Consider the following 20,620-nt stretch of genomic DNA (forward strand, 5'->3'; position numbering starts at 1 on the left):
AGCAAGATGAACCGAAAACGGCGACTCGGAGACCGACGGACGGAAGGTCAAAGTCCGAAGTTCCTGTAGTACTTGTATCCACCTACCCAATGAAGTAGTCAGGTAATGATGCGCGGTGCGTAATGGAAAGCTGAAGCAAAGCCTCGTCGCCCAAAGTAGCTTAGCAGCAAAGCGCAATTGTCAGGGAACTGTGGAAGCTTACCTTATCTGGGCCTGTCTGTCTGCAACTACTCGTACAAAGCATATTGTTTTGTCGCCTTCTTCACATCTATCCTGGATTTTGTTCATCAAATACCACAACAACAACAACAACAACAACAACAACAACAACAACAACAACGACATCCACCAAAATGTCACAGAGTGTGTCTTCGGTGGCGAGGCAGGCCCTCCGCCACTCATCCAGACGTCTCTCAACCACAAATGCATGGGCACACCCGGCACACCAGGCACACCAGGCACACCAGGCACCCAGGCTCGCCGCCACCTCGCGCTTCGCCGACCGCAGGACCTATGTCAGCGAGAGCAGCTCCAAGAATGCCTCTGTCAGTGTCGAGTCGACCATCAAGGCAGACCAGAAGGCTTTCCTCGCCGAGACCGGCATCAAGCCCAAGGACGCCACCATGCCCACCACCGGCATGAGCGCCGATGCCATGATGAGCCCTACCGCCGGCATTCTCAAGCAGGCCACCATCATGGACGAGGGCAGCCGTCCCATCTATCTCGACATGCAGGCCACCACTCCCACCGACCCTCGTGTCTTGGACGCCATGCTTCCATACTTCACCGGTCTCTACGGAAACCCCCACTCGCGCACCCACGCCTACGGTTGGGAGACGGACTCGGCCGTCGAGAAGGCCAGAGCCCACATCGCCGCACTCATCGGAGCCGACCCCAAAGAGATCATCTTCACCTCTGGCGCCACCGAGTCAAACAACATGAGCATCAAGGGAGTCGCTCGCTTCTTCAAGCGCAGCGGAAAGAAGAACCACATCATCACCTGCCAGACCGAGCACAAGTGTGTCCTCGACAGCTGCCGATACCTACAGGACGAGGGCTACGAAATCACATATCTGCCCGTCCAGTCGGATGGACGCATCGACATGGCCGAGCTGGAGAAGGCCATGAAGCCCGAGACCATGCTTGTGTCTATCATGACCGTCAACAACGAGATCGGAGTGGTGCAGCCAGTCGAGGAGATTGGAAAGCTGTGTCGCTCCAAGAAGATCTTCTTCCACACCGACGGCGCCCAAGCTGTGGGCAAGATCCCTCTCGATGTCAACAAGATGAACATTGATCTTATGTCCATCTCTGGCCACAAGATATACGGTCCCAAGGGCATCGGTGCTTGCTACGTCAGGAGACGACCGAGAGTCAGACTCGAGCCCATCATGTCCGGTGGCGGACAGGAGAGAGGTCTGAGGAGTGGAACCATTGCGCCGCCTCTTGTCATTGGATTCGGAGAGGCTGCCAGGATCTGCAAGGAGGAGATGGAGTACGACACCAAGCGCATCTCTGCGCTTTCCAAGCGTCTTGAAGACGGTCTCCTGTCCATGGAACACACGACGCTCAACGGATCGCCCGAGCACCACTACCCTGGCTGCGTCAACGTTTCTTTCGCCTACGTCGAGGGAGAGTCGCTTCTCATGGCGCTCAAGGACATTGCTCTTTCCTCTGGATCTGCCTGCACCAGTGCGTCTCTCGAGCCTTCGTACGTGCTGCGCGCGCTCGGAAGCAGTGACGAGAGCGCACACTCCAGTATCCGATTCGGCATCGGAAGGTTCACCACGGATGAGGAGATCGATTACGTGCTCAAGGCTGTGCAGGAGCGAGTGACGTTTTTGCGCGAGCTCAGTCCCCTGTGGGAGCTGGTGCAGGAGGGCGTCGATCTCAACACGATCGAGTGGAGCCAGCACTAAAAACACAGAGGTCGCGGATGTGTGGTCCGAGCGGATTTATGTTTGGCGTTAAGAGAAGGGGACACGGTCATTGTAGCAAGCAAGAAGCAAAGCAAAGCATACCCGGGATGACGAATTGGTTTACTTTTGATACATGTACGATAATGGAGAAAACACAGAGCTCTATCTCATCCAGCATTCTTGTCTTCTGTCTCATAAATCAATAAAGGAGTGGGTAGAGGTTGTATGACAAGAATGGCCTCCACTTCCCCACGCCGCCGCCGCCCCCGCCAAGTTGACCTCCGCCCGCCTTACTTGAGGTAGATATGTCCAAGGTAGCTTTACATGACGATCAGCAATTACCAGAACAATTGACTCGTCCCAAAAAGCCAATGAAGCGACCGACGTGACATGATCGTGTTTGATTGTCGGAGAACAAAGACAGTGCAAAGCGTGTCGCAGGAGATAAGAGGTCGGTGTAGTAGTCATGGCCCAGCTGCCCGACGGGCTGCTACGATGGCTCTGGAATGCACTTCAGAATGTAATTGCACTTTCATTTCTTTGCTTTTCTCTTCTCGTCCCATCTATAAAAGAGCAGTTGCCGCTACATCAAAAAGCAAGAAGCTAAGAGAAGAATTCGTTTTTTCGTACTCGTGCAGGAATACCGCAATGCGCAAGCCACCTACTCAGACGCCGTGTCCGCCCTCTCTGCGTTTCCCTCGCTGCAGCCACGGACGGACGTCTACACTTACAACAACGGCCAGCCGGCTCTGCTGCTGTGTCTCTCCGGCACCTTGCCCGTGAGCTTTCGCGGCACCGTGTACAGGTTCCCGATCAAGATCTGGGTGCCGCAGGGTCACCCGCAGGATGTCGAGGGCATCTTGGTGTTTGTCGTGCCGGGCGAGAATATGATGATCAGGCCCGGTCAGCACGTCAGTGTCGATGGCAGAGTCTATCATCCTTATCTCAGGGATTGGAGCGTCAGGCCTCAGAGATCTAGTATCGTCGAGTTTTTGAGGGTGTTGCAGGACGTGTTTGCCAGGGAGCCGCCGGTCGTCGCCAGACCGCTGCAACAGCAACAACAATTGCAACAGCAGCAGCAGCGACAATTACTCTCGTCTCCGACCCAGAGACCGCCGCCGCCTCCGAAAGAGAGGTCAGGGAGTGTGGCTCACCCTGCACCGGTAGAGATGCCCGTTCCTCCCAATCCGCCGCCCAAGCCACCCAAGCCTGGACAACAAGTAAGAGCAGGAACGCCGTTGCGGCAGACGGACGGGAATGGTCCACCTCTACCACCCCTTCCACACGAAAGGAACACACAGGGATATCATTCACCACAGTTGCATCATCAGCAGCAGCACCAACAGTATCAGTCTACTCCTATACCTTCCCCTGGTCCTGGCGTTGGGATGGATGGCCCTCCTCTACCGCCTGTACCTCCCCAGGCTCAGCCGAGGGACATGTATGCTTATGCCAGGGACAGTCCCGTGTCTCCGTTGACGCCATCAAGTGGAGCGGACAAGATGCAGCAATACGCACAACATGGTCAACAGCAGCCGCCGCCGCCCCTTTTCCCTAACCAGCAGCAATTGCAGCAACAACAACTCCCCTATCAGCAGCCGCAACAGCAACACTATCAGCAGCAGCAGCAGCAAGCGCAGTATCAGCATCAGCCACCCCAGCAGTACCCATCCCAGCAATACCCTCCGCAGCCTCCTTTGTCTCAGCTACCTCGACAACAGATATACCAGCAACCTAACCCCATCACGCAGCCGGCCAGACCACCTCCAGACCTGTTGACAGATCCATTCGAGGTCACTCTGCCGACCCAACCCGCACAGACGGGACCACCCCCACCAATCCCGCCGAATCCAGAAAAGGAACATCTTCTCCAGCTGCTGTCGCAGTCTCTCGTCAGTCAAGCGCAGGCGCAGATGCAACAAAATGCCACTGCCGTGCCCGCCCTCCGAGCCCAGGGAGTAGCGATGCAAGAAGCCAGCCACCGTCTGCAATCGGAACAAGCACAGCTGGAACATCTCGACCGCACGCTGAGCTCCAACGAAGCCATTCTGCGCGCGTCGATGGAGCAGTGTGACGTGTTGATGGCAGACGGCGCCAAGATGGCAGAGCCAGACATTGACCATGTCCTCGTTGCGCCGACTCTGGTTCACAACCAGCTCTGGGACCTCGAGGCCGACACGGCCGCCTTGAGGGAGTTGCTGTGGGTTCTGCAGAGGGCTGTCGGCGCCGGCAGGGTCGGCGCGGCTGATTTCACCAGGCTGACTCGAGGTCTCGCTCGAGAGCTGTTTTTGAAGATGGCACTCAGCAGGAAGATTGCACGAGGATCAGGGCTGGACTTGGGGAGCGTCGGTGTTGTGGGAAGTAGTGCTGCAGATGCAGGAGGAGACGAAGGGTTCTACAGTTGATCGTTCGTCTCGCGTATCTTTGATGCCCAGTCCCATCTTTCTTCTTGTCTCCCTACTACTGATATGATGACCACGACAGTCGTAAAGACCACCTACACCTTTTTTTCTGATATTCTGATATTCTGCTATTCACTTCTTTATGTCTCTTATGTCCGAGCTTCACCTCCGCAAGTGAGACGATCAAGTCTTTCTTGGCGGGCTTTTCCGATGCTACAATGAGCCAATGATCTCTAGAAATACACAACACCACCAACAACAACAACAACAACAACAACACGACGAATCGGGCTGCCAAGTCGCTGGATATCTCTCTCTACTCTCAATCTACATTGGATTCGGACTACAATAGCCAAAGACAGTTGAAGACGACTCTATACCACCGACCTTGACCTTCTTACCCGCCGCTTTAGAAGAAAACAACCACCCCAAAACACAAACCCGCGCCCAACCAACCAACAGCACAAAACCCACAGAATATGGCAACAGCAGCAGCAGCGCAATCGCACCTGCGCTCGCTCTACCGCCGCCTGCTCCGCGAACTCCCCTCGCACCACCGCGTCTCACTCACTCCCTCAAACAAAAGAACCGGGCCCGCCTCGTTACTGTCGCACCCCTCGCCACTCCAAACCCACATCCGCACGACTCTGCTTTCCCCGCCCTCAACCTCATCCCCAGCGAGCGCAGCAGACCAGCGCACCACGCCGACCTCCCCCCTGACGACCGCCACCCTCTCCGACCCCTTGTCTCCAAGCAGTAAATTCAACGCCGAGAGCGGGATCCACGCCAAGACGCAGGCGCAGCGACTGCACGAGGCAGAGCAGTTCGTGAGCTATGTCCAGGCGCAGAGAGAGTATTTGAGTTTGCTGGAGCGGTATAATCCTGGCGCGAACATGGATGAGGAGGAGAGGGTTAGGCTTTCTGCGAGGCGCGTGGGCATGGAGTTGCCTGTTGAGGTTGATAAATAGAACGAGAGAGAGAGAGAGAGAGAGAGAGAGAGAGAGAGAGAGAGAGAGAGAGAGAAAATCAGAGACGGAATGTCCGATCGACTAACCGAAGACGTGGATGAACCATCACTTTGGGTCTTGGTATATACCATTGTCTTCATCATCTTCATTGTTGTTACCCGAACCCTACAAAGAAAGAGAGGTCGAAGTACAGGTGTTGGTGATTAGCATGTATACATACATTTCCCATATTATTTATACGTGATAAAAATAAAAACAACCGAGTAAATCTATGTATTCCAAATCCTCCAACGACCACAGCAACAACCGAGAGAATCAGAGATGGTAGCAGACTGGACAGGGGCAGAGGGGTGTATTATTCATCCTTCTCTCTCTCTTTCTTTCCTTTGAACAGATTACAGCAACAACAGCAGCAGAAACTAAGAAGAAAAAAGACTCGCTCGCTCGCTTGCATTGGAAAGACTGATAGAAATCAGAGAAGAAATGGAGAGGGTTTCGCCTGTGAGATGAGTTGTAAAACAACACCCGAGAAAAAGAAATAAAGAGGAAAATCCACAAATTCGGATGGATGAATCAAATCAATCGATCGTTGCGACAATAGGTCTTCGATCAATCTTTCGAGTGTGTACTTTTCCTCTTTTCCCTCCTTTCATCCATTTGTTTTCGAACAAGAACACGAACAACATCCACCAACACCACCACAACAACAACAACAACAACAACAACAACAACAACAAGCCCGGCAGCATATTTATCGTCGTTTACCAGAACGTCGGCGAAACCTAAGATCAGACATCGACGACGTCTTCGATCCATTGCAGCACTGTAGCCACGCACTCCTATATCCGTCCGCCCTCGACAATCTCCCTGTGAATCAACTCAGGAAACCCCTGCTGGCTGGTCCTCCTCCGCTCAATCACCCATCTCTTCGTGCCCGTCGTCGCATCCTTTTCCTGCACGTACGTCACCGTGTCGGCTGCCGCGCTGCTTGCTCTCTTGTGTCCATGGCCTTGTCCGCTCGTCACGCTACGCGGAGACGCAAGTGGAGAGTAACACGCCTGCTCGTGGTCTTGCTGCTGCTCGGGTCGATGCATCTGCTGCTCGTTGGCTGACCTCGGAGCCAACACCGAGTACGGAGGAGGATCCCCAGAATAACCATCTGGTCTCAACGGCGACCCCTGAGAAGCCTTGGACATGCTGGCATACGCAGGCGTGGAGATAGCAGCCGGCGGAGCTTTGCGTGCTGTTGTTGGTGTCTGAGGCTGTGCGGGCGGTCCTAAACCTGCCGGCGACGAAGACGGAGAAAACGGTGCCTTTTCTTGCTGCTTTCTCGGCGTCACACTGTTGTCGTGCTCCTCGTTGACAACACTCAAGAAACTACCGCCGTTCGTGGGGGGCGGAGGCGCATCGTGGCCGTCGAAAAAGGAAAATGCCTGTGCTTGTGTGACCTGCGGTGATGTCGATGCGGCAGTGGCAGGCGCAGGTGGTGAGCCAGGGCCACCAGGACTCGACGAAGACAAGGAAGAATTACTGTCTGTGCTGCGTTGCCATGCCATAGGTACACCGCTGACCAAGGGCATGCCACTGCGAGGTGGTGGCATATAGTAATTGGCTCCAGCTGACAAGTTTGGCGCTGCGTTCTGAAAAGCGGGACTGTATGGGCGACCTGCAAACTCGGCGACAGGAGAAGACAAAGCTGGTCCAAAGTCACTGTTAAGACTGCCCACGCTCCCAGCATAGGCATTGGCATGTAGTCCCTTTCGAATCTCCGCCAGCGTCAAGTTGTCTGTGTCCGGCACGCGACTTCGTGAGTGAGGACTCATGCCGCGCTGTTGGGCGAGGCTCATGGTAGCCGAAAGAGCAGGACTCGGCATACCCTGTGCGCTGCCAGCGTAGGATGTCGGCGACCAAGGTCCGCCCATGATGCTGCCCCCTGCAATATAGCTATTGCGTGTGCTGAATTCGCTCCGCTCGGTGATCGGAGTCAGATTGGGTTCCCTGAGACTCTTCTGTCGCTGAATGTCAATCCCTGGTTGGCCAAAGTAGCCGCCGTGAACGTCGCTCTCGCCTTCTGCACCGCCGGGACGAGGCTTTGCATAAAAGCCAAACTCTTGACTGTACATGCCGCTATCATCAGCAGACAGCGCCTCGGCGTTCGCCGCAGCGATGAGATCTGCATCGTCAAAGTCATCGTAGTCGTCGCCAGGCTGGAACTGGTAGTCATACGCATCGGTGGGTACCTCAGATGACAACATTGTGTCGTAAAAGGTGGAGTTGCGCATGTTGTTGTTCTGGTTCTGGAAACCGAAATCGAAGTTGACCCGTGCAGGTTCTCTCTCATCTGTCTGGAAGGTCGAGGCCGATGACAAACGATCGTGATCGTAGTTGCTCGAATTGTTCTCTGACCTCTCAGCAACCTCTGATGGTTCATCGTCGGTGAGAGATTGTCTGGAGGCTGATGTTGCTGTACTCGGGTGTCGAATAAAGCGACCCGCAGCAGCAGCCTTTTGCGCTGCCTCTGCCAGAGCACTGTGATATGCCGACAAGCTGTCTTGTGGACTTGGTCCCCGACCGTCTTGACCATAAGTGCTTTGTCTACCACCAGGCAGAGCGGAGGCAGCTCGCTCGTCTCTTTGCGGTGACGGCTCGGAACAGGGCGAGTCTGAAGTAAAGTGCCCGAGACGCGGGTCGCGGGGATTATGCATTAGAAAATCGTAACCGTTAATGTTATAAGTACTCGAGGTTGCATCGAGTTTGTGAGGTGGTGGAATGGTAATCTCGGGAGTTTCTTCAGGTGGTGGTCGCTTCAAAAATGTATCGTCATCAAATCTATCCTCGTCAAAGACGTTGCCGTCTCGATCATGTGGCCCTTCGCGGACGTCTTCAAGGTCATCAATCATGCCATCGTCAAAGTAGAAAGAGTTGGGAGACATGGGGCTGGCAGGTTTCGCGGGAATATCGGGAGAGGCAAGCTGAAAGGGAGGCGACCTTGCTGTGTGCACGGCCAGTTGTTGCTCGGACAAGCGGTTGGAATCTTTCGGTGTAGCTGGAGAAGTGAGTTGCTGCGATGCTCGTGGTGAATTGTTTGACAGGGAAGAGCCTGGCTCGGAAAAGTGCAGGCCTGACAGATCGACAGCGAGACCCGATGCAGGATCAGGCCGATTGTGAGTAGTCTGGAAAACATTATTTCCACCAAGCACTTCGGGCTCGTTGAAATCCTCCATTTCATCGTGGTCATACATGGCATCCTCGTCGAAGAAGTCGTCTTCATCCTCGTCAGAGTCTACGTCGACGACAGCAGGAAATGTCTGCTGGGTCGAATGACGCTGTTTGTGTTTGTCTTCGAGCAGTTTTTCCTCAGCCAGAGAATCCATACTCGCAATCTGGAAACTGAAGCGAGAGGCGCTGCTGGGTAGATGGCGAAGGTGACCAGACTTACGACTCTCGCGGTCTGCAATCTCACCACTCCGCAGGTCCGGTGATTCGCGCTGTGGGGGCGAAGACGACGAGCGTCGAGATGATGTCGAGCCTGCTTGCTGTTCGTGGTTGCGAGTCTCACCACTATCGGGCCTCGAGCTAGTTGTTGGCAGCGTCTCTGGGGAGGTGCGACTTTGTGCCGAAGTTCTAGCAGTGGTAGATTGAGAAGCATCGAAGGGATTGGTGTCGGATCCATCGGAAGACACAGAGACGGGGTTGCTGAAACGATTGTTAGACTGCAAGATAGGACCAATCTGCTTGTCGTCCAGCTGCTGGCTCTTCCTGCCGAATGGCGGCGGTCCTACAGGGGTTTCTGCCTGGTTGTTCTGCCATGAGTTGCGTGCCAAGAAGGCATTGCTCGCCAGTAGCTCCGCGTGTACTGCGGAAGGACCCCGCTCATCCGAAGGCGACTCGAAGTTCTCAACAAAGACAGGGGTGTGTTGAGCCGACTTGGCCCTCTGGTGAGTGTATTGGTCAAACGCAGCCGAGAAATGGCTGGGAGGCGATTGCTGGATGGGATCAAGGGAGGTGGAATGATCGTCCTTGCTGGAGTCAAGTTGTGGCGAAGCACCACCAACAGCATCATTGTATGACAGATTACGTCGCGGCCCTCGGGGAGCGCTGAAGTCGTGGACCCCCTTGCCTTTGATCCTAGGGTCGTAATCGTCGGGCAGGTCCATGGGAGGCACAACAAGACTCTTGGCCGGAGCCTTGTCTCCGCTTGGTTCAACCTGCTGACTCGAGCGTCTCCGCATGAGCAGGTTGACAGGATTCAGTAGATTCAGCCCTCTTCTGCTCTTGGAGGGCGGAGGAGCTTCATGGCGGGAGGTGTTGGGGGCCAGTGTCGTTGTTGTTGTCGTCTTGCTCAAGTGCTGAGGAACGCCGTTGACGGTCGCAGTGGCAGCAAGAGGCCGCTGTCCAGAACGAGGCTTTTCCCTCGCCGTGGTGGAATTGTAGGGCACACCGAGAGTGGTGGAGCTGGCCGACCGCGCCGAGCTGGGCGAGACCGAGTCCCGCGGGGACTGTGTGTGGAGGAGATTATGATCACTCTTGAAGGAAAGAGAAAAGTCGGGGCTGGTGATGGATCGACGAGTCAATCTTGGTGGGTCGTTCATTGTGTGATGGTAGCTCTGCTGGCTGTGGCTCTGTGTCTGGTCCAAGGGATAATGTGACCATGTTCCGTCCGAGGCAAGCGACGGCGATGATTGTGCGGGTGACAGTGACGATGTCCTTGATGCTTGCTGCAGTAGTGATGGCGGTGATAGTGCTGCTGATTGGTCAAACGACAGTCTGTGGCCGAACATGCTATCGCGACTGTTCTCTTCCGCCGTCGTCGGGAGACGAGCTTGCTCTTGGCCAGACTTGTAGTCGTGTCGTGCATCGGACGAGGTTGATGAGTCGAGCTGAGAGGCCACACGCGGTATTGGAGGGAGGATGGGGGGAAATTGCGAAACAGAAGAGGTCGACGGCGACTGAGAATGCTGATATTGTTGGCCGCCGTGGTCGCGGTGATCATGGCGATCATAATGATGATCATTGTCGTCTTGGTCCTCGTAGTCGTGACTGCCAGATTCATGTTGATGACGTTGATATTGATATTGATATTGATATTGATATTGATATAGATGGTGATGATTATTGTTATTATTATCACTCATATATCTCTGCTGCTGTTGCTGTTGTTCAACGTTATTGTTCCCTGTGGCCGACGGATACATTTGCGGAGTGCGCCAGAAGCCCATGATGTGTCGGTCTCTGATTTCAGAGGAAAATGCATTGGAATGGACATTCGGATGCGTTGAATTCCTCGGTAGAGACATCACTCTCGCGTGTATCGATCCAAGTCAGACAACCGCCGCTCAAATTAATGGATGCGGCACCGACGGATACAGAAAACCAAGGCAGGCAGGTCGCGTTTCTTGTTTCTGTTTCGTTGGTTTTGCGCTTCAACAACACTCGCTGGCTGCTGAGCGAGAAAGCGTAGAGTCGAACTCGAGCCAGGCGAAAATGTAATCTGATGCTACGAGTACAGGGATCCACACCTCACCCTCTGTCCGGATTGGAATATGCTCGACAACACCCTTGGCTGCATGTGAAACTCGCAGGCCGCTTTTAGTGAGATATGGGAAGAACGTGTTAGACGAGACCTTTTTCTGCCCCGCCTGGTACAAGCACCTGTAGTTTTATCGGGACCGAGAACCTAAATGATGCTTATAAAGTACAATGCTTTGTGCATGAATGCGCCTCTGGACTATTGCGCATTAGCAACCCGATTATACTGCAATGACATGTTGTGACAGAAAACAATAGAACAGTGGTGGCCGTGCAATAATGTTGACGAATGAATGCAACCAAGGCACTGTAAGGTAAGGTACCTACCTAGCTAGCACGCTCCAGTATTGCTTGCTTGCTTGAACAATGCTTGCTCGATTCCCGTAACACTTACTGAACACAAAAATAGTCCTCGTAAGTTGCGAAGCGACTACTGTACAGTACTTGCAGCCAAAGATGCCTGTGCTTTTGTGCTCACTCCACCTTCCGCGCCCTGCTCTGCCACCACTGCCGGAGCACAAGTCACAGACCCGTCACCTACCGTATCTTGATCCAGCATTCACGATTCATCATTCTGTGATCGAAACCTTGCTGCAGCTAGCTGTGCGGTAACTTATCAATCAGCCAACTTCCCTGTCCTGTTGATCCCTGCGAGGCGACAAATGCCTGCTGCAATGGGAGAATGATGAGTGATACTGATGTCTGCCTTCTCCCGCATCCCGATCCAGTGTCACCGCGTCATGTCACGTACCCCAACTCTCTCCACCACCATGTGTGCCCTTGGGCTTCCGGCCCTCTTGGCCTAGTGTACAGCGCAGTGTAGTCTGCCCGAATGAGGTGTGCTGGAAAGAGAAGACTCCCAGCGCCCGACCGTCCCGCCCGCCCTAGCCTTGTGGCTCATTACAAGAGAGCGCCATGTCCAGACACGAGATAGTTGCGTTAGTCTACTGTAAGCACTGTAAAGATCAAGTATGCTCTCTACAAACTATAGCGGTGGCCGAGCATGTGCAATTGCTGAGACGGAATTATCGACACACAACTTACAACCAATTTACCCGGCCAGAACAGCTCGAATCATCGTTTCTCTAACTGTGCTTTGGCTGATCACCAGGGCACCCACACAAGCATTTAAGTCTTAGCCACTCCCGTCTCCCATCACTGCCGCAGTACCTTATCTTCTGGATCGCGGTTACACCAACTGCACCCGCACCCACAGCCGTCGCGTCGAACCTTGGGTGGGTTAACGAAAACGTCCAAAGAGGCCAAAGCTCCAAGTTTCGTCACTGATGAACCCCGCCGATCAATTTGCGGAGCGAACTTCTTCTCAACCATACAAGACAGGCCTATTAGTTATCTGGCTGGGCGTTGATCGTCCTGCAAATTTTTACAGTGAACGTACAGCTGAATGTGTCTCTTTTCGGAAGTTAATCCTCGTCGACGTCCTCCATCAGTTAGTGTGTATGCGTGGGCTATCTACATACCTTATCTAACCTCCCTCGACATCTTGCCAAGCCACAGCACTGTAGCTTGTCGTGATTGTGCCTATCGATCGCCGCCCGATCGAGTTCACAAGCACCGCAACCAGGTTCATTCCCAGGCTCGAAGTTTACAAAGACTGTTTTCTTGTCAAGCTCGATAGCTATGGCTCCAGGTGTTGTGCGTCTCCCTAATGGCTACAATCTGACTGTCACCCCCGTCTTCGGAGGTCTCTATTTCAAATCGTTAGATGCCAATACCCAAGACTGTCCTTTTCCCCCGGGTTGGACCATCTTCATAAGCACTCAGGATGAACCCCGGGACGAAGACGACCAGTCTGGTGATGACCTTGGAACCATAGATCCATTCTCTGGTTCCGTGAAGCGCAAGCATCATGTTCATGCTTATCGGAAACCCACGCTGCAAAATGACCATCTTTTCTTTTCTTCCATCTCTAATCCCGCCTCGAGCGAATCTAAATCGAAACTTTTCCCTGCTTCCTCCCCGACTCGTCAGATAGCGATGATGCTGTGGGCTACCTTGTACTGGTACTTCCACCAGCCTGAGCCAGACGCACGTATGATCAACCCTACTTCGAAAGATACGCCCGAGGATGGTCGACCCAGAGGTGAATGGCGGCTCAACATCAGCCGCGAAGGCATTTTCAAGGGTCGCCAACTCATGCAGAAACTCGAACATATGGGCTTGATCGCTACAGAGGAAACTAGCGTCGGACTGGAAACGGACCCCAACACTCCTGAGGGATGGTCAAAGATGTTTGTCTCTCGTAGACACTTCTGGCAGTTGGATCCACGCATCTATCTATTCACTCTCTCTCCTCAAGTCAGATCTTCGGCACCTGGAGAACCTCTTGCTAGCTCCAGCCAGCCTCGTGGGCACAAGTCAGATGCATCTGTAGACAAGACCCCTACGTCCCCGACTGCTGTAAGATCTGGGCTGTGGCAGCCACCGGGCCAGTTCAAGTCTTCCTCTCACCTCCCGACTTATTATCCTCCTGCGCCGGCTCAGTATATCTTCACTAACAACGTCCGCCACCCGCTTAGACCAAAGGCCCAACGGCAAGGTGAGACGTTCTACACTCGGTACATTGCATCATTGGACGAGTATTTGTCTTTCCGTGTTGCGAGCAGCTCCTCGCGTCCTATCTTTCATGCCGGACCAGTTGCTAAACCGGCGTTACCGTCTGGGGGTCCCGCACTGCCAAATGGGTCGTCGACCGTCAGCAGCCCGAGTTATGCATCTGATTCTCACGTACCCACTCTGGGAGCGCTCAGTCATGACTTGACCGATTCTGAGCTCCTGCATAGATGGATGAACGATCCGCGAGTTGCTTACTCGTGGGGCGAGGAAGGTCCGTTGAGTCACCAAGAAGAGTTTCTTAAGCACAATTTACAGAGCAGGCACTCTTTCCCTGTGATTGGACTGTTTGATGGTCAGCCGTTCGGCTATTTTGAAATCTATTGGGTCAAGGAGGACAGACTCGGCAGCTATCTTGGTGGTAATGTCAACGACTGGGACAGAGGTGAGCCGCTCAGGACAAGGCCTATACTGTCCTTCGCTTGCTGACACAAGAATAGGTATACATGTTCTAGTAGGCGAGCAATCTTTCAGAGGACCCCACAGAGTCAAGGTCTGGCTTTCTGCTCTTGTGCACCTCTGCTTTCTAGCCGATTCCCGCACAGAGTGTGTCATGCTCGAGCCGAGAGTTGATAACGTAAAGTGAGTCATGTTGACAGATCATTTGTTTTGATTGCCTATTCGTATTTGAGACCAGTCTGCTAACGGATACACAGACTCAAGAGATATTGCGAAGACGTGGGTTTCTTCAAGGAAAGGGAAATCAGCTTTCCTCATAAACAAAGCAACCTCATGAAGATCAGGAGGGACGCATGGACAGCACCTGCCATCTAGACAATTCAGTATATATAGTATAAAAACTTAGGTACAGAACTAAATATCGACCACTGTGAAGCTATTCGTCATGTGAGCTCCCAGATGGATTAGATACTGTTGATCAAGTAAAAGTTGGCCGTGCCCTATGACTATGGATAAGGGTAAAGTGTCGAAGATTGCAAACATCTAATCAGGCAAAGCTGAGGCCTTCATATCGGGACCTGCAAAAGTGATCCTTCAATAAGGCCACCCATTTTCTGCATCCTCAGGCCCCCACATGTGAGGGGTTTCACCGCATACAAGTATATGTCTGCCAAGGGATCGCCAAGCCCCTGCGCGCTGTAGATACTATAATCAGCAGCCTCAACTTGTAGGCGATGCAGCCAACACTACCTGCGTGCTAATAATGTTGCTATTTTGGCTGTCGAGACATCGTCACATGGATGGATGTAGGCTGTAAGTCGTGTGGCTTCTGGAGCCACATTCTCTTTCGGGGGGTCATGTAGCTGCAGTTGCCTTATTCCTGGAGTCTGGTAGATCTCTATATCTGCATACTATCGATGGAAGGCCTAGGGTGGACATACCATGGGATCATTGTCCAAAGCCACCAGAATGAGGTATAAGACAGGCAATTTTCTTGTGTTTCTACGTAGCTCAGCATATACTGCGTAAGTCATTGTATACTCTGATTGTTTCCTTTCCCTCAATCTTCCTCCAATTGCGCCTGAAAAAACAAAAAGAAGATGTCCATGCCACAGACCCAAGATTTCTACGTGCCGTCTCCCATATCGCCAGGCGGTCCATCAAGAACAAACGACTCCAAGAGTCCCAGTCCATACAATGCCAGTCAGTCGGCGCCGATGAGGCAGGAGAGATCCTCTATAAGCGGGAGTGTCAAAACCCACCACTTCAACAAGAACGACAGCGACACGCAAAACGACAACGACGAAGACGAGAATATGGTCCCGGTGACGACACTGAAACATGCGCCGACCTTCGACCGCGAACGCACTTCGCGCTGTTGCAGGGTGTCGAACCGACCACGCCCACGCCTCGTGGAAGCTACAGAGGCCCAGCAGCTTCCCCTATTCCGCGGTGACGGATCCGACGAGGGTACTGCCATCGCTACCTCACTTTCGCCATCTTCGTCTTCTTCTGCGTCAGCAGCCAGAAAGCAGCGAGAGACGGAAGATGCTGGGAAATATGTTGTCTTGGGTATCTTCAACCGTGTCGATGGACGGCCGCAGGAGATACTGGTGGATATCAGAGATGATGCGAGGTTGTTTTGTAGTGTCTACTGCTCTATCATTCGGTTGAGAGGGCTGGCGGCGTTTTTTAGTCTCAAGGACGTCAAGTATTTCAAGGTGTTCAGCGTAAGTTTTTCCATTTTCTCCTCCTTATCAACCATACCTTGCCCGTTCTTTGTATCTCCTACCTGTGAGGGCAAGAGAGACTGCAAAGGACGAACCCCAGCAGCAGAAACTAAAGATACAAACCGTACCCAGTGTGATCCCCAAACCGGCGTGCACCACCGCATAAAACTCGATGCCACATCCATAGACGCCCTGCACAAGTTCCAGCTCGCATATTCCTCCTGGGCATCATGGACCGACATCTTCGACCACCCCTCGTTGCCCTCATTCATCCAGTGCCTGACCTCTCCCTTTCGATTTCTCTCGTCCCTCAACCACCACAACACCTCCGAGTCCAGCAACGAAAAAGAACCCAAAAAGCAGTGGTGGAGCCGAGGCCGGAAAAGCAAACACAACGATCCAGACGCTCGCAAACTCAACACCGAGTGGGCGAAATGGATCCACGAGGCCCTGAACGGAAGCAACCGCGATCCTTGCGCTGCACTGGGTAGATTCCCCTCCTCTACCACCACCACCACCACCACCACCGCAGCCCACAAAGACAACAAAAACATCACCGACGACGACAGCGAAGAACTCCGACCCCACCCACATTACTCGCTGGAGATCATCCTAGCGTGGTCGCCGCGGCGCATCGCAGTCGTGGTTTTCCTGCCTGTTCTCATCAGTTTCGCGGTCGGACTGGGACTCAACTCGACGGACTGGGAGGGCACGGAGAGGATCGAGATGAGTTGGGTCGTTGCTACTTATATTGCTACTACGGGCGGGAGTAAGTGTCCTTGCTTTTTGGTTCCGTTGTGACTTATTTTCCCCATTCGAGCAAAGGGTTAGCTGACTTTGATGCGTGCAGTTGTTGCGGCTATGATGGCTATTGTTTCTGAGATCAAGAAGTGACGGGCCGCCGTGATGCTGCTTGAGTGTGGATGAGGGCGAAGATGAAAATAATTGTGTGGTCGAGGACTGATATCATTAACGGGTTAGGAAGGGCTATTGCTTGAACATATATGCATCTATCGAGCGGCGTGACAGAGCAGGCATGCATGTGCTTACTGTATCGTATTGTTTTATCGATATAATAACGTCTACCTTCACGAGAGCAGGCAATTGCTCTCTTCACTGGACCCATCGGACGAGTGAAACGTCACGAGTGTCGTCATTTTATCACAAAAGAGGAACGAAAGAGGAAGACTTGATTGAAGTGTTTCATTCATTCGATAATGCGAGCTCGGGACATGTCACAGGATAGTAGACGAGTCCGGTAACAATCCCAAAACACCTAATCAAACGCCACAAGTGCCCCCCCGACAGAATTTCAATGAAAAACAAATCTAAAAAACAAAGCGCCGAGTACTCCAGTCCCCTGATCCCAGCGTTCCCCACGCCCCACTTGCACCTTACCTTGCTGTCATGTACTGTCCTGTACTGTACTGTCCATATCCAGACGTACCTAATTCCCGTCATCTGCAAAGCGAGGAATATCCAAACGCGAAGCGCGGAAAACTCCAACCATGTGAAGGGGATCCATCCGACCTTGAAATGCATGCGATGCAATGCGATGCGAAACACACCCTCTGTGACTCCGCCGCTGAAGATGATTTGGAAGTGAAGTGATTCACAACCACGTAACACCCACTTTTCCGTACACAACACCTCGTAATACCCTTTCGGCTCGCTGTGCCGATGCATACGCCGTTTGGGATAGTTGACCAAATCGATATTCAAATCAACCATCCATCCCATGCGATGCGCATGATACCTTATCAGAAAGTGCAGAATGCCTGGTTCTCTTTTTGCTTCCTTTGAACTCCACTCCATGCGAGAAGGAAAGAACAAAAGAAAAGAAGATAGCCAAAAACACCTGCTCAGAAAGGATGACGGTGAAATCTTCGCCTGGACGAAACTCCCTCGATCGCCATGGGCCAAGATGACGAATCAATCTCCCATGCCACAGAATCTCAACGCTTTTTCTGTACACCACTATTGCTACTGCCAGACCGAAACAGGTTCAGGAAAATGGCGAAACAAATTCGTTGATGAAGCCGCACAAGAAACCTCCGATATATCGATATCCAGAGAATGGTCGTGGGACCGCAGAGACGTTTAGCTTCCGCAGCCAAGTCGAATGCCGAGTCGGGGAAATCGCAAAGCAGACCACTTGATGCGATCCAGAAGTAAAACCTTCATTAGTCACATCATCGCTCGTAGTCTCAGCCGCGTCTGCCGTCAATTGCGTAGCCATCTCCAACAGTCGAGGAAGCGGCACCACTGCCATAAGCTTCCCTTTCGGAGACGATCCTCTTTGGGAAATTTGCAATGGCAGCTTCGTGGATGGCACCCATGAGTCTACTCTTCTGTGCTTCTCTTGCTCCTCTCAGGCCTTCGTACGTCCCTCTCAGCCCCTCGATCTGTTCCTCGACGGTCAAAGTGCTGCTGTCATTCGCTCTGACTAGTGGTGACACAAGCTTCTTACGCAGAATCTCGAGATTGCTGCGGAGTTGAAGCAAACGACCGTTGTGGTCGACCAGGACATGCTTGTTGGTGATTGTGCGTTCACGCAGCGAAGACAGAAGCGCCTTGTTTCGGTCAAACTTGCGCAGGCGACTGCTGTTGGGTCCAATCACGCGTGCCCACAGGGAAGCGAGGAGCTCGGATTCTTCTCGTTCCTGAGCGTCGGTCTCGCGAATCACGGTACGTTGGAGATTCAGGAACTGACGGTCAATGGCTTCGAAATGTGCAAATAGCGATATGCTTGCAGTCAATTCGTTGTTAATGCCCTCTTCCAAGACAGACAGGAACTCATTGAATGTTCGATGTAGGGTGGCGCGGGTGGTCTGCGCCTTTGTACGACCGAACAAATCGGTGACAAGAGCACCGAGTGCGGTAGGTTCGCCGGTGCTTGCTTTTTCGAAAATCCCCAGACGTGAGAGCAGAGTGTGCAAGTTCGAAAAGGCAAGAGAGAGATGCGATGCGGAATGGCCATTGGCTGCGGATAGCTTGTTGAGTTCGCGCTGAGCCCATTCCATGACAATGAGGATGCTATCCACATCGCCATCGACCGAAGCGAAAAAGCGCGTCAATTCTTGAGCCAAAGACTTCAAACTCTCCGACAGCTCGTCCAGCTCGCGCACGATGATGGGTCCAGAAGTCATGTTCGTGGAGCGCACAGATTCGCCAAGGTCCCAAACAGCAACGCCAGTCTCGCCTAACTGAACGACCTGAGTGTGTCCATTCTCACTGTAATACATGAGAGGTTCGAACGACTTGGCCAATCCGGCAACCCTGACGAGATCAGGTTGGGGTTGCTGAGCGGGTTCTCGAAAGAGTGCGCGGGCAATAGTGATGGCCAGCAGAGCGCCGACGAAGGTGAGAAAGGTAGAATACTTGGACTTGGTCATGTTGGAATACGTCTTGCGAACGTAGGTCACTGCAGCTTCAATGGGTTCGGTGCGGTGTTGCACATCGGCGCGCACTGAGAAGCGTATATCTATCAGTCACACAAACGCACATATCAGCCTCTGAGGTCTATGTCTTGGGTCATGTTTCTCTCACGAGTGCGACATACAGTTGTTGTTATTTTCCGTGTTTTGCCATCGTGGTGGTTCTGAGTCATGTCTTGTTTCTTGACTGAGCGGCGGAGTGAGATAGTCGGTCTTGGTTGGAATGGATTTTATTGCAGGACTATAATCGCGCTCAGGAGTTCTGCCCTTGAGTGGACTTTCGGGTAAGGCGATACGAGCTGCAGTCATGGAGACGTCCTCATCATCATCATCTTCGTCGACGATGCATTCATCCTCTTCTGGTAGTGGACTGGTCTCACGACTCCGCGGCGGTGACTTTAGTCCGGACTGATGCTGATACCACCCTGTTCCGTGCTTGCGCCACGGAGGCGGTGACCAGCCTCGGTGGATGTCTTCGGACATGTCGGAGTACACTGAAGTGACGGGACTCCGGAACTGGAGACGCGAGTTGGACGTGACATTCAGCAGATCGGGAGACATGTCGCGCGATTCAAAGTCTTCCATTGAAGCTGTCACCGATGGATGCGAATCGTAGAGAAGCCTTGTGCTTGTGGTCATGCTATAATGTTAGGCAACGGGAAAGCGGTGAGAGGGGGATTTCTTCTTTGACTGATTGATAGATAGATGGATTGATTGATTGATTGATTGCTTGGTTGACGCTTGATTTGATTTGTGGGGTAGCTATAGGAAGGGTGGTGGTAGCGATGACTGATAGCAACGACGAAGACGACGACGACCGTGTTGTTTGATTGTCGATCGCACAAAGAGACGGAAAAGTGTAGTTGGAACAAAGAGAAAAAAGATCGGGAGAGGATCAGGGGATTCGATATGGCGCTATGCGATGCGACACGAATAGTCCAAGTTGACGAGTGACTCGTGGTTGATGCGCATGCGCCGGCGATAAGGGTACACGCGATCGCGAAAGTGACACGGCAGCCTCGTGGACGACGAATGGGGACTTAAGAGGAAAGCTTTGATATATAAACGCGGGTTCACCTATTACTTTGAATGATTGCAATTGTAGCGATATCGATGCGGGAAGAAGAAGAAAAGAAGATCGAAGGATGATCAAGAGAGGAGATTAGAAAAGTGCGAGATGCCCCGGGGGACCTACCTTACCTTACCTTACTGCTGCCACCGTCCTGTACTGACCAGTCCGACCCCTCTCTTAGTCCCATGCGCTTGGGATGGTTTGTGATAGCCTCCCAGCCACTCGCGGCCCGGGGCCGTCTGAGTGTTGGCATGCAAGGTTAGCTGAGATCGACAGGCCAAAACTCCGTTTCGCCATGATATCTGGCAACTTTGGACCTATGACCCTGTCCATCCTCTGGACCCTACGCCCTCTTGTTTCACCGTACCTGACATGTGGCTGCATCACCGTACAAGCACTGTATCATGCACGTCAGCAGCAAACACTCGCTCGAGACAATGTCGACTTTCTCGTGGGCTGCTGGAAGAAGTTCAAGTCGGTCGAAGTATGGCGGGGAAGTGTCGCAGCTCTAGCTCAATGGTGTCTGGCAC

The 20,620-nt window shown here is 52.9% G+C and overlaps 7 protein-coding genes across 8 annotated transcripts; 5 read left to right on the forward strand and 2 right to left on the reverse strand.

Moving 5' to 3' along the window:
* Positions 1-353: 353 nt before the first annotated feature.
* Positions 354-1,919, forward strand: AAFC00_004955 (uncharacterized protein; the record flags this gene model as incomplete). 2 transcript variants are annotated; one of them, XM_069344672.1, is made up of 1 exon in its annotated part: positions 354-1,919. In XM_069344672.1, the coding sequence occupies one exon, from the start codon at positions 354-356 to the stop codon at positions 1,917-1,919; it is 1,566 nt and encodes a 521-aa protein (XP_069197106.1). The 2 variants fall into 2 exon arrangements, with proteins under 2 accessions (XP_069197106.1, XP_069197107.1); XM_069344671.1 differs by having other exon boundaries at positions 1,392-1,919.
* A 466-nt stretch (positions 1,920-2,385) lies between these two features.
* On the forward strand, positions 2,386-4,324 carry AAFC00_004956 (uncharacterized protein; the record flags this gene model as incomplete). Its single annotated transcript, XM_069344673.1, has 2 exons — positions 2,386-2,439; positions 2,558-4,324. The coding sequence occupies 2 exons, from the start codon at positions 2,386-2,388 to the stop codon at positions 4,322-4,324; spliced, it is 1,821 nt and encodes a 606-aa protein (XP_069197108.1).
* A 476-nt stretch (positions 4,325-4,800) lies between these two features.
* Positions 4,801-5,289, forward strand: AAFC00_004957 (uncharacterized protein; the record flags this gene model as incomplete). The annotated part of the gene is made up of 1 exon (XM_069344674.1): positions 4,801-5,289. One exon carries the CDS (start codon positions 4,801-4,803, stop codon positions 5,287-5,289), a length of 489 nt encoding a protein of 162 aa, XP_069197109.1.
* Positions 5,290-6,128: 839 nt separating this feature from the next.
* On the reverse strand, positions 6,129-10,508 carry AAFC00_004958 (uncharacterized protein; the record flags this gene model as incomplete). The annotated part of the gene is made up of 1 exon (XM_069344675.1): positions 6,129-10,508. The coding sequence occupies one exon, from the start codon at positions 10,506-10,508 to the stop codon at positions 6,129-6,131; it is 4,380 nt and encodes a 1,459-aa protein (XP_069197110.1).
* Positions 10,509-12,459: 1,951 nt separating this feature from the next.
* On the forward strand, positions 12,460-14,226 carry AAFC00_004959 (uncharacterized protein; the record flags this gene model as incomplete). The annotated part of the gene is made up of 3 exons (XM_069344676.1): positions 12,460-13,837; positions 13,893-14,034; positions 14,109-14,226. 3 exons carry the CDS (start codon positions 12,460-12,462, stop codon positions 14,224-14,226), a joined length of 1,638 nt encoding a protein of 545 aa, XP_069197111.1.
* A 725-nt stretch (positions 14,227-14,951) lies between these two features.
* On the forward strand, positions 14,952-16,475 carry AAFC00_004960 (uncharacterized protein; the record flags this gene model as incomplete). Its single annotated transcript, XM_069344677.1, has 3 exons — positions 14,952-15,581; positions 15,714-16,350; positions 16,432-16,475. 3 exons carry the CDS (start codon positions 14,952-14,954, stop codon positions 16,473-16,475), a joined length of 1,311 nt encoding a protein of 436 aa, XP_069197112.1.
* A 1,313-nt stretch (positions 16,476-17,788) lies between these two features.
* AAFC00_004961 (uncharacterized protein) lies at positions 17,789-19,657 on the reverse strand (the record flags this gene model as incomplete). Its single annotated transcript, XM_069344678.1, has 2 exons — positions 17,789-19,065; positions 19,144-19,657. 2 exons carry the CDS (start codon positions 19,655-19,657, stop codon positions 17,789-17,791), a joined length of 1,791 nt encoding a protein of 596 aa, XP_069197113.1.
* Between the last annotated feature and the right edge of the window lie 963 nt (positions 19,658-20,620).

This window comes from Neodothiora populina, assembly GCF_041146345.1.
Source record: "Neodothiora populina strain CPC 39397 chromosome Unknown canker_contig_3, whole genome shotgun sequence".
Lineage (NCBI taxonomy): Eukaryota > Fungi > Ascomycota > Dothideomycetes > Dothideales > Dothioraceae > Neodothiora > Neodothiora populina.